Consider the following 11,223-nt stretch of genomic DNA (forward strand, 5'->3'; position numbering starts at 1 on the left):
GTGGGGGTGTCGGAGCTGGGGAGCACCGGGGTGATGGGAATGGGGGTACCGGGGCTAGGCATCCCCCGGGGAGACAGGGATGTGGGGTACCAGTGTGATTGTGGAGCAGTCCCGGGGCCGGGCATGCTCAGACCAATAGTGTGGGAATACCAGGCCTGGACAGCCCCCAGGGTGATGGGATTGGGGGTCCTGGGGCCTGGTAGCCCCTGGGGAGTTGTTTGGTTTAGGGATGAGTGGAGGGGGTCCTGGGGCTGGACAGCCCTTGGGGTGGTGCGGTTGAGGTAGTGCCAGGGCACCCCTGGGGCCATGAGGCTGCATGGGAGGTCCTGGGGCTGGGTACATGCGGGGTGCTGGGGCTGGGTGGGGACCCCGGTGCCGGCCCTGTGGCTGAACAGGGGATGAATGGAGGCAAGGGGTCAGGGACCTCTGCCAGGAGGCATAGGTCAGCTCTAAGAGCAGCTGGAGCCACGTACAGAGGAAAACAAGAGTGTGGGGAGAGCTTTGGGGCTGGGTCCTGTCAGGAACCACATGGGAGAGCTGCAGGAAATTGTAAGAGCTAGGTGATGTCATCTCAGGTAGGAGAAACAGGGTCGTCTCTGTCTGCCAGTACCTCCAAGGTCCCCATTCCTGGCCATAAGTGTCCCAGGCAGTGCTGTGAGTTGCACAAAGCTGAACTGTATGCACGGACCCCCCAGGAGTCTGGGGTCAGCTACTTGGGCTCCTTCCCTTGGCTCAAACCTCACCATATCTCTCTGAGGGGGAGAAAAAGCCCTTCCCAGAGAGGGGAAATCTGTCCAGCCTGCCCAGGTCTCCCACCTGTGCAGCCCTTCAACCCTGGGAGCCAAGAGGGTTTGGGATGGCTCAGCCCAGTCATTGTGTCCCAGGACAGAGCATCCCTGACACATCGGATCTCAGCATCCTTACAGCAACAGAAAGGACCAGAAAGCCCTGGGAGGTTGTTATGGAAACAGCCACAAATTGGATCAGTACTTGGTGCAAGGAGCAGTTTGTGTGACTGATGTGGGAGCAGGTGGGTGTGACAGCTGCAGTGGTGCGGGGGCCCCACGGTGGCACCCGGTACCCATGCTGTGTCCCTGTGCTGGGGCTGGGCTGTGGCAGCGCCTCAGCTCACAGGGACCTGGGTGGGGGCTGTGGGCAGCAAAGGCTGTCTCCTACCCTCCTCACACAGCCTCTGCACTCCCCAGGAAGGGGAAGGACTGGGGGCGAGTTGGGGGTGGTTTGCAGAAATTCCATCAAGAAAATACTTTCTGTCACTCCCCCAAGCCCCAGCTGAGCCCAGCACACGGCCCCTCTACTACCAGCCCACTGTGGCTCGTGGGGCCCCCATCCAGCAGTGGGGCCATTGTTTTGCTCCCTGCCCTGGGGCATCAGGCTAGGTCCCCATCACCCCGAGCCACTTGTCGCCTCATGCAGGGCAGCCCCATACCCCTCATCCTCCTCAAGCCCCGTGGGCACACACGGCAGCCTGCACTGTCCTGGTCACACAGTTCCTGGGAGCCCAGACTGATCTGAGTGGCTGATCCAGGACACTGTGCCAGGGCCAAGGGACAGGAGGGTGGATGTGGCTTAGTGCACCCCACATGCCCAGTCCCGCTGCACATGTTGAGCAGGGAAATGCCAGTGTCTGTCTGGCCCAAGCACGGGAGTGACTCTGCTCTGTGTTCCCAGAGCAGCCCCCCTCCTAGCAGAGAACCCAGCTATGAAGAAGCCATAAACACTTGCTAAGTGGCCGAGCCTGGTTTATTTTGGGCCAAGAGGCCATATTAAAGCTCACAACCAGCAAGGCTGATGAGCTCATTGGAGAACAACGGCTTGGGAGCCGGGCCAGGGCCAGGGAGCAGRGCCAGGGCTCCCAGCCCCACRCCAACACCATGGYGAGTCRCTCCCAGGGCTATACCAGACCCAAGAGGTCCCACATCCCAGCAGAGCCACCATCAGGCTCTGCGACACTGCAGGACACTCTTCGACACCCTGTGTTGCCCCTCTGAAGGTGACCTTCAAGCTGCCSCTCGAGGCCTGGCAGGGGATCTGCGTGTGGGGCTGGAGCTACCGTGCACCTTCGTGCCCTTGAGTCCCCTGCACGCTCTGCATTCCTGGGATTCCTTCAGTGCACCAACATACTTCCTTGCTCTGTGTCCTGGTAACTGTATGGGGGACCTGACTGTCCTGCYCAGGACTGGCACAGCCAGCGGTGCCCTCTGTGCTCCCCATGTGCCAGGGCTGGAGGATGCAGTMACCTGGCTCTGCCACGTCTCTGGCAGTGTGAGAGCTTGGCATGAAGCTGTGTGTGGGGTCAGGCCCCGGGGACACAGGGACCCCAGCCTTGATCATTCCACAAGCTGCACCCACACTCCCAGAGCTTCTTCTGAATGCCTCCCAAAACAGCTGTGCCACAGAACAGGGCACAGCCATGCTGTCACCACATGCTGTGGCACCATCACTAGTTCSTGTCATTTATAAGCCTCTTAGGGGAGCTCACACCATGGGGTGTGAGGGGCAGCACTGGCATCTCCCCCGCACTGCCACTGGATGCCTCAGCCCCTSTGCCCGCAGCACCGTGGGGGCCACWCTGGGCGCCTTTCTCCTGCTGGGGGCCCTGCGAACGCTTCCTGTCCCAGCCCCAGGGGTGGGGAGGAAGAGGAGGTRTGTATCCAGTCCCTGCACTGCACACCGTACTGGCAGGGAGCAGAGGGTATCACACCCCTCCCGGGGCTCTGCCCGCTGCCACCATTGGTGTTTCCGTCCTGTAAGCTCTCGCGTGATGGGCTCTGGGTGCCCCGCTGGCCCCGTCCCACCATCCCCATCGCTCGGTGTGCACAGGCAGGAGCCAGGAGCGCAGCAGACAGCCCTGCCAACCCTAGGGCTGCCTGCTGCCTGCACCCACCTGCAGTGACAGTCACCGTGTCATGCACCCACGGCTCCCTGCCCTTGTCCTGCGGCGCTGCCAGGCCCTCCTGGAGCAGGGCAGGGAGTCTCACGGACAGGCAAGGACAAAACTCTTACTTACCCAACTCTGCCTCCTCCTCTTCCTCTCCCCACCGGGCCCAGGGCCAGGGGCTGTAGCAGCTGCCCCACGCCTCAGTGGCTGCTCTGTGCCCCCATGGCCGGGATGGACTGGCAGCTGCCCTGGCYGGGAGCAGAAAACGGCCACAGCGCCAGCTCTGGCAGTCGCTCGCTCGCACTAACTCGAACCAGGTTTTTGGAGAAAGGCTGGATGGAAACGCTTCTCCCACCCCAGCCCAGGCCCTTCTTAAAGATATAGCTACACATCGCTGCTGCGGGTGCTGGAGCCGCGGAGACTGAGCAGGGACGGAGCATCGTGCCAGCTRGCATCGTTCCGGTGGGTCTGGGAGCCACAGCAACCGATGCGATTGGTGGATCCCCTGGAGAGGAGATGGCACCCACCACCTGTATCGTCCACTGTGCCAGCCTGCGTGGCTGCCGTGGGCAGTGCCAGCTGCCCCTCCTGTATTTAACAGAGCTCCGGCAGCCAGGTGAAGGTTTCCTGGGGCTGGCAGCACCCCATGGCTGTCAGGAAGGTGGCTGTCCATCYGCCCCTGCCCTTGGCTGGGGTCCCAGTGCAACAGGAAGGGAGCTGGTCCCACACAGGCAGCYCCTTGCAGGTGGCCTTGACAGCCCATGCTCTGCCTGACAGTCAGGACCACCCGGGAGACCACGGGCTGCAGCTGTGGGGAGAGGAACTCTCGGGGGATGGCCAGAATCTGCTCATGCTCTGGACGTGAGGGCACCCTATGCTGGGTATGCAACAGGGGGTTTGCTCTCCCTGCTCGCAGGAYATGAGAGGCTCTGGGATGGCAATTGTAGCATGGTGTTGGACAAGCCCTGTCCAGTGGAGAGGTGCCGGCACTAGACAGAGCCAGCTGGGAGGGATGGAAAAGCATTGGAGCAAAATCCTGACACCGGGAGAGCTCATCTCAGGGCTGCCCCCATAGCAGTAGTGACTCTCTGTGTTACATGTTGCATGGAGCAAACACAGCCTGTGAGTGTCCTTTCAGGAGCACTGGCAGCGCAGACCCCGGCACCCTGGGTGTGCCAGGAGCCCCCATCTCTGCAGCACRTGCACTCTCAGATGTACAGAACCACAGCCGTGTGTGAGTGGGGTCTGCTCTGCACTGGGATGCGGGGTGCCCTGCTATCTCCACCCTCCTGCCTGGCTATGGGGACACTGAGTCAGGATCCCAGCTTACACTGGGGCCGTGCTGCTCCATAGGAATCAGCTGGTGACTCAGAGTGCGGGGAAGAGAGGGAATGGCCACTCACGGCCACTCTCTGAGTAATATGGGGAATTACCTTGTTCCCTGTCTGCTTTCACCTGCTGCCATTAATTAACTCAAGGAGTAATGACCCTCTCCTGATCTCCATGCTGCCCACCACACTCAGCCTCCGCATGCCACACAGCTCCATGCTGGCTTCTGGAGCTGTGACCAGCTGCCAGACACTGTGCTGTGCCAGGCTGGCATCTGTGCAAGGTCAGGCTCTGGCAAACAGACAGGGGATGGTCACCCCCCTGTGTTGGTGGGTACTCACACAGAGCCACTTGCCCACTGCTGCCCAAGGTGCCAGCCTGACCCCCTGCCAGCAGCATCCCGGTGCCAAAGTGGGTGGGCAGCCAGCAGGACAGCAGAAGGAGGATGGCAGAGCCTGCTGGGACACCTAAGGAGAAGATTCTCCTTGCCAGCATCCTTGACCCATTGGGTGCTGCGCCAGCTCCTGCTCAATCCAGACTTCATGCTGGCAGCCAGTGGCTCCCGTGCATGTGCAGGGGTCAGCACATGACCAGGCAAYGGGCATGGCCAGCGGACACGGCACTGGGGACCCGGGGAGCACAGACCAGGCTGGGAGCTGGATCCGCATCCCCAAGAGACTGGCTGGGTTTCTAAGCAGTGGGTGGGTCCCTGGTGGGGTCCTGTGTCCTTCCTCAAGGGTCATCTGCTCTCCAAAGCACAGCCCCGCTGCCGCTGGTGCCTCGTTGCATGGATAACTTGCACGGGTGCTGTGGGGAGCCATCCTGCACTCCCACCTCTGCCTCCTCGGAGCACTACAGAGCTCTCTACAGCTGGAGAGTGGCTGCCAAGGCACGCTCCAGCTCTTCTTCCACAAGGAGGTGAATGCATCCCACACGCTGCTTTAGGATAATGCAAGCTCCAAGGAGACACATAGTTGAAGCCAATCCATGTTCCTGGTCTGTAAGTGCTGCCATATTCCTGTCCAATGTGGGGCTGTAAGCGCTTTCTATGAAGAACCAGGAACACTGATGCTCATGGGGTTTCTTCTAAGCTTGCTCTGCAGAGACTGCCTGGCCCAGGCAGGATGACTCTGAACCACCAGGAGTGTGTGAGGCTGCAAGGGGACAGTGGTGGCTGTRTTCCCTCATGCTTTCCTGCACTTCTTACCAGGTCATGAGGGTCCTGAGTACCTGCTGTCCCCAAGGGATCTACTGCCTCTGTGGGGCCACAGCCCAGCTCCTGAGCAAGGACCACCAGCTCAGCTCTCACATTAATCATTCCAAAGCACCACCCAAGGGTGAAAACACTCTTTTTGGAATCAGGGCTTGGATCCTTCCAAGCGGGAATCTCAGCCTTGACAAAACCCCAGTAGGTGGGAGGGAGATGGCAGGAATGAGCTGGAGATGCTGTCCTCAACATCAGCCCTCACGATGTCCCAYGTGTGCCCCCAAGCATGGGGAACCCATGGTCAGGGGAACCGGGGGAAACTGTGACCACGGGGRTTGGAAAAGTGCGGACAGGGCAGCCCTTTCCTCGCAGGAACGTCAGCAGTGTGGGGAGTTACCGACAGCAGGGTTGGGATGTCCTACCCCTCAGGCTGCCTGCAGCACACATTTTCGGGGAGTGGCCGTCAGCCCACTGCTGAGGACGGCTGTCGGCCAGAGCRGGGCCGCTGGGAGCAGTGTTATCCATCCCTCCATCTCTGGCTGAGCCGTCAGACGGTTCTCGTTAACAGGAGGGTGTGGCCCCACTCCCCCTTCTCTGGCAGCCGAGCCAACTATCCTTGGTCAGCATCCCACTTCCCGCCCACACCAGCGGCCTGGGGAGATGTGCTCACCCCTCTGACACTGAAATCACCACTGGCTTGGGGAAATGCAGGCAGAGAAAATGTCTCAGATGTCTGGAAGGGTTTTGGGAGCTGCTCTGCCTTGCAGAGGAGGCTGCAGAGGGTTGTGGCTGGGATGAGCAGTGCTGGGCATCTGAGGGAGACCCCCACAAGCCTCTTCAGCAGTTCTGTGAGGCTTTGGCACTTCTGTGGGGTGAGCACACTGGCTGCAGCGTGTCCTGGTGCCTGAGTGCCCCTTCACAGCCCTGGTTGTGACCACAGCAGGTCAGGGCAGCTGGGGAAGAGAGCATCAGGGCAGACTAAGACCACATCTAATTCCAAACCAACCTTCCTTGTCCCCTGAATTTGGGATGTCTCCTTCTCTGTTCACACTGCCCCTGTGGCTGTGCAGTGAGAGCTCTGCACCATTTCTGGTGCTTTTTCCAACATGGAGGGCACTGACCCCACAGGCATTGTTGACAAAGGCAGCTGTGGGTTCGAAGGAGTGAGGCTCAAGTGGGTTTGCATGAGTGAGGCCTGAGACTGCAGCCACAGCTGCAGCCCCTGTCCACTTCAGCTTGGCAGGAAATTCCTGCATGTCAGAAGAGTTTTTTCCTTTCTTTCATTCCTTTTTTTTTAACCCAGTAGCAGGATCTGGGGGAAACATCTGTGCCAGCTCAGCAAGGGAAGAGCTGAGCAAAGGGCACAGTGGGCAGCAGCCCCGGCTGGCCGATGGCTCTGTCTGTCTTGAAGGCTGGTTTCAGGGGAGGCTGGGAGGGCAGAGGATGGGAACACTGCACATTTCARCAGGAGCAGTAAACAGCTGCTGCTGCCAGCACAGCCTGGGGTTGCTTCCAGAGAGCTGTCCTGCAGCTCTTCAGGGACTGTGCCTTGAACAGCTCTTGATGCCGGCCCCATACTCTGCTTTGCTGACATTTATTTCTGGAGCTGCAGGGTTCCAGTGGRAGAGGCTGGGCTGTACTGGCATGTGTCACCCTCCAGGACATGGCCGTGCCAAGGGGAGTGGGACAGGGAGCCTGGTCCCTGCTCTGCCCTGGCCGCAGTGGGACCCTGTGCCCAGATGGGGCATCCTKGGCTCCCTGCACCAAGGGATGAGGGATGCTCCCAGGGACAGGCCTGCRCCCTCCCCACTCCCACCGCTGCTGATGAATAAGAGTGGAGGAATCCAACAGCCCTTGGCTGCCGTCTCCTGCTGGAAACAGCCCCGCAGCCTTGTCAGACAAGTGTTTCCCCAGGCCTTTGCTGTGTGATTCCGTCATCTGGAAGCGGAACTGCTCCACTGGCAGTGGAGGATGAGGAGGATGAAGCAGCTCCCACMGCTGACAGCTTCTGGCAACACCAATGGACATGTGCTGTTGTGCAGTGGTGGCCTGAACTCCCTAACCATGGGGTGAGGAGGCCCATGGCTTTTGAATCTCTCTAAACCTGTTTTGGTAGGAACCAAAACCAGGTAAAGGCCTGTGAGCCAACTGAAAATACCCAGATCTGGGAGCTGCAGTAGCACAAGGACCATGCTTGGGAAGGACAAACCACCACAGGCCCATGGGAGCTGGAACCAGCTCATCTGTGAGGGCTGGGCAGCCGCCCCCATGCCCTGCCTGCCCTGCAGCTGGGCTTTGGTCATGCCTGGAGCATTTCCCCTTCCTGAGAAGTCTCTGGTCCCCACCTTGTAGCCTCAGAGGAGCCAGAGGATGGAACTAGTCCAGCCCAGGGTGATGCTGGGTCTGCAGCAAGGAGGTGCTGTGGCCGGTGCTCTGCTGGTGTTGCCTCCAGCCCAGCCTGGGAGGCACCTGCTGGGTCTGCACCCTGATCTGTCCCTGTCTGTACAAACTGGCCAGGTAGGCTGTGCTGTGTCTCCGGGAGCCACTGGCTGTGCAGAGGCTGTGCCAGGGCACGACTGGCCCTGGATGATCTACCCCTCCATCTTCCATGGGCTTCCATTCAATTTTAAGAGGAAAAATGGGATTGTTGCCATTGAATCCTCCTCAAGAAATGAAAACAGAGAAGAAAATAAACCCCAAGCTCAGTGCAGGGTAACCATTTGCTTGTTGGTGGTTGTTGACCACTTGCTCCTCACTCCTGGGTCCTTGTTGTGCTGCAGCTCAGTGGGAAATGTCCTCCTACAGCCCTGGGCAGCCACCACTCTCCTGCAGCAGCAGGGRTTCACAAGGAGCTCCTGTCCCCCCAAGACATGATCTGATCTCCCACCATGGGCTGATGCTGGAGTCCACATAGCAAAGCAAAATGCCACCGAAATACCAGTCAGAATTTTGTTCTTTACCTAAGTAAGTTCAGTCAAATGGGAAACTCAGGCATCCCACTGGCTGTGGAACAGTGGTGGTGGATGGATGTGGAGCAGGTGGTGGATGGATGTGAATGGGCTCTGCTCCCCTTAGAATGCAGGGGGAAATGGACCTCTCAAACCTCTTCTACTGGGCAGCAATGAAGAAGAGKTGTGATGAGCCTGGCTCTGTTCACACTGCCCCATCTCTTCCCACAAGATAAATTACAGCATTTTTATCACTACGCACCTCTGACCCCATCTTGAGCCAGTCTGGCACATCTACATACATGCACATTCATGGCTCTAATGAGGAGCTGTAGCACAGGAGGACAATTTGCTGCTGCCTTGCACACACAGGAAATTCCAGGTGCATGGTATCAGCTGAACACACAACGTGGGGCTACACACTCTGCCTGCCCACAACAGCAGCTGCAGCCCTCCCTCCACCATCCCCCCATATCCGTCACTCTACTGTCCCCTGTCCCCTGTCCCCTACACCATCTCCTCCAYGCTATCCTTCACTGTCTCCCCACTCTGTCCCCTTGCCACCACACAATACTCCTGTGGCCACCTGGAGCAGTCCCAACCTGCTGGCCAGACACAGGCAGTGAGGGGCCATCTGGTTACCGGCACGACACCAATCCAGCATGTACAGTGATGCTGCTGCCAGGTTTGGCACATGCTGATGCTATGCATGGGTCAGCTTGGATGACTGTGAAACCTCGCTGTCCCCTGGCTGATGCACAGGACAGTGGGAGCCACTTCTTAGTCCAGTGAGTGGTCCACAGCATTTACAGGAGCAGTGCAGCTCCCAGGCCGGGGCTGAGTGCTCTGCTCGCTCCCAGCATCTGGAACACAAGCTGTGAGGATCTGGCAGTCATTTCCCATGGCTCCAGGCAGACGGAGCAGCAAGGGAGCTCTTGTGAGGGGATTTGTTGAAATCAGAGGCACACGCACTGCCCAGGGGCCTGGGAAACGAACTCTGCTTCAGGGGAACATGCTGGAGCAGCACTGCCCTCCCYGCCCCACAAAGCCTTTAAAATAAACTACAAACAACTCCAAAATGAGCTTATTTTAAGCTCCTCCAAAACGRCGTGTTGCCTGTTCCTGACCCAGCACAGCAGCCTGTGCCAGATTGAAATGCTTGGAATGGGAAGTGGAAGCAGTCCAAGGGAACCCAAACCCTACTGGCTGCCATGAGAGGGGACAAGCTGACAGGATGCCTGGGTGACAACCCAGCATTTTCCCCAGATACACAACAGCCCCACACTGTGCAAACTGCCCCACACTGGACAGAACAGCCCCCTTGGTCCCCTGCCCGCGGATGAGGTGGAGCACTTGAGGCAGGGACAGTAAGAGGGTGGCAAGGACCAGCTCAGACAGCCTGGTGTCCCCACTTTCCTGAAACAGCCTCCATTAATTGTGTGAGATATGCTTGGCTGGCAGCCTGGAAAATGCCCACTGTGAGAAGGGAAATAAAGGCAAGGCAGAGGGAAAGGGTGCAGGGTTGTCCCGGCCTCACACCAATGCAGCAGCTCAGCAGAGTGGCCTGGCCACCAGAATCCCAGTGGCACCTCATGCCAGTGCTCAGCACACTGGCACCGTGGGCCTCGGTGAGGCATTGCCGGTCCCACCTTTCTMCCCCCAGATCTCTGTACTGGAATGGAGCAGGGATGATGGGCCCCTAGTAGGAGCTGGCATGGGTCACCTGCCCGGGGAGGGGACACGGGCTGACCACGTCGGAGGACAGCAGCGTAGACCTCGCAGTGGGGCAGGGAGCAGAACCCCTCAGAGCGGGCAGCAACCCCAGCAGCGGTACCCCCGGGATGGGGCGCGCAGGAACCCCGTCCTGCGGTGCGTGTCCTCTTACCTGTGGCGGCGGCGTGGAGCGGCCGGTCCCGCAGCAGCGACTGCAGGCGGGCGGCGCGGCGGTGCAGGCGGGCGGCGCGACGGGCCAGCGCCCGCAGGTGGCCCTCGATGTCCCCCAGGAGGGCGACCGAATGGCCGCAGAGCTCGGCCAGCTGCCGCAGCAGGGCGAGGGTCGCTAGGCTGCAGGTGTCCCGCAGATCGGTCAGCGGCCCCGCCGGCCGGACCCGCACTGCCACGCTCCGCCGGTAGAAAGGCATGGGGCGGATCCAGTCGGGGAGGATCGGCTCTGTTTCCCACGGTCCGGTTGTCCCCCGGCCCGGTTCGGTTCAGCCCGGCCCGCCACAGCCCCGTCCAGCCCCGCGGCTGCGAGGGCTCTGCTCCGGCCGCGGCGCCGGGGCTCGGAGCCGGTTGGTGGGAGGAGGAGGAGAAGGAGGAGGAAGGGGAGGGAGGGGCGGCCCCGCTTGGGGATGCTCGGGCCGGCGGCGGGGCACGGGGGCACTCGGGAGGGAGAGCCCGGAGCTGGCGGGAGGAGCTGCGGGGCCGCTGCCGGCCGGACCCCCGGAGCTGGCGTTGTTCGCGCTGGGGAAAGGGCACACCTCGGTGCCGGCCCTTCCTCCCGGTGCCATTCCCGAGGACACGGGCATCCCTGCCAGTGCCGGCTCCTCCCTCCCGGTGCCTCTCCGAGGACACGGGCACCCCCTGGTACCAGCTATTCCCCGCCGCGTTCCCATTCCCGAGGGCACGGGCCCCTCCAGCGCTGTCTCCAGATGCAGCCGTYCCTCCTGTGCTGGGACTGTGGGGCTGTGGGGCCTCCCCGAGTCCTGCTCCGGCCTCCCCGAGCTTCAGGGCTTCCGTGTCCCCCGACATGGGCAGCGCCCAGCAGCTGCAGCAGGATAGACCCTTCATCCCGCATTTTYCCCGCATTTCCCATGGGTGTTCCTGCTCCAGCAGCTGCT

The 11,223-nt window shown here is 60.5% G+C and overlaps 1 protein-coding gene across 4 annotated transcripts in view; it reads right to left on the reverse strand.

Moving 5' to 3' along the window:
• Positions 1-10,669, reverse strand: part of NHSL2 (NHS like 2) — a 29,704-nt gene extending 19,035 nt beyond the window's left edge. For all 4 annotated transcript variants that reach the window (XM_057374980.1, XM_057374978.1, XM_057374977.1 and 1 more), the window contains exon 1: positions 10,269-10,669. In XM_057374980.1, the coding sequence (XP_057230963.1) occupies positions 10,269-10,524 (256 nt within the window). In that variant the 5' untranslated portion in view covers positions 10,525-10,669. The remainder of the gene's footprint in view (positions 1-10,268) is intronic.
• Positions 10,670-11,223: the final 554 nt, after the last annotated feature.

This window comes from Malurus melanocephalus, unplaced genomic scaffold (genome assembly GCF_030028575.1).
Source record: "Malurus melanocephalus ecotype Western Australia unplaced genomic scaffold, MMel_1.1 scaffold_237, whole genome shotgun sequence".
Lineage (NCBI taxonomy): Eukaryota > Metazoa > Chordata > Aves > Passeriformes > Maluridae > Malurus > Malurus melanocephalus.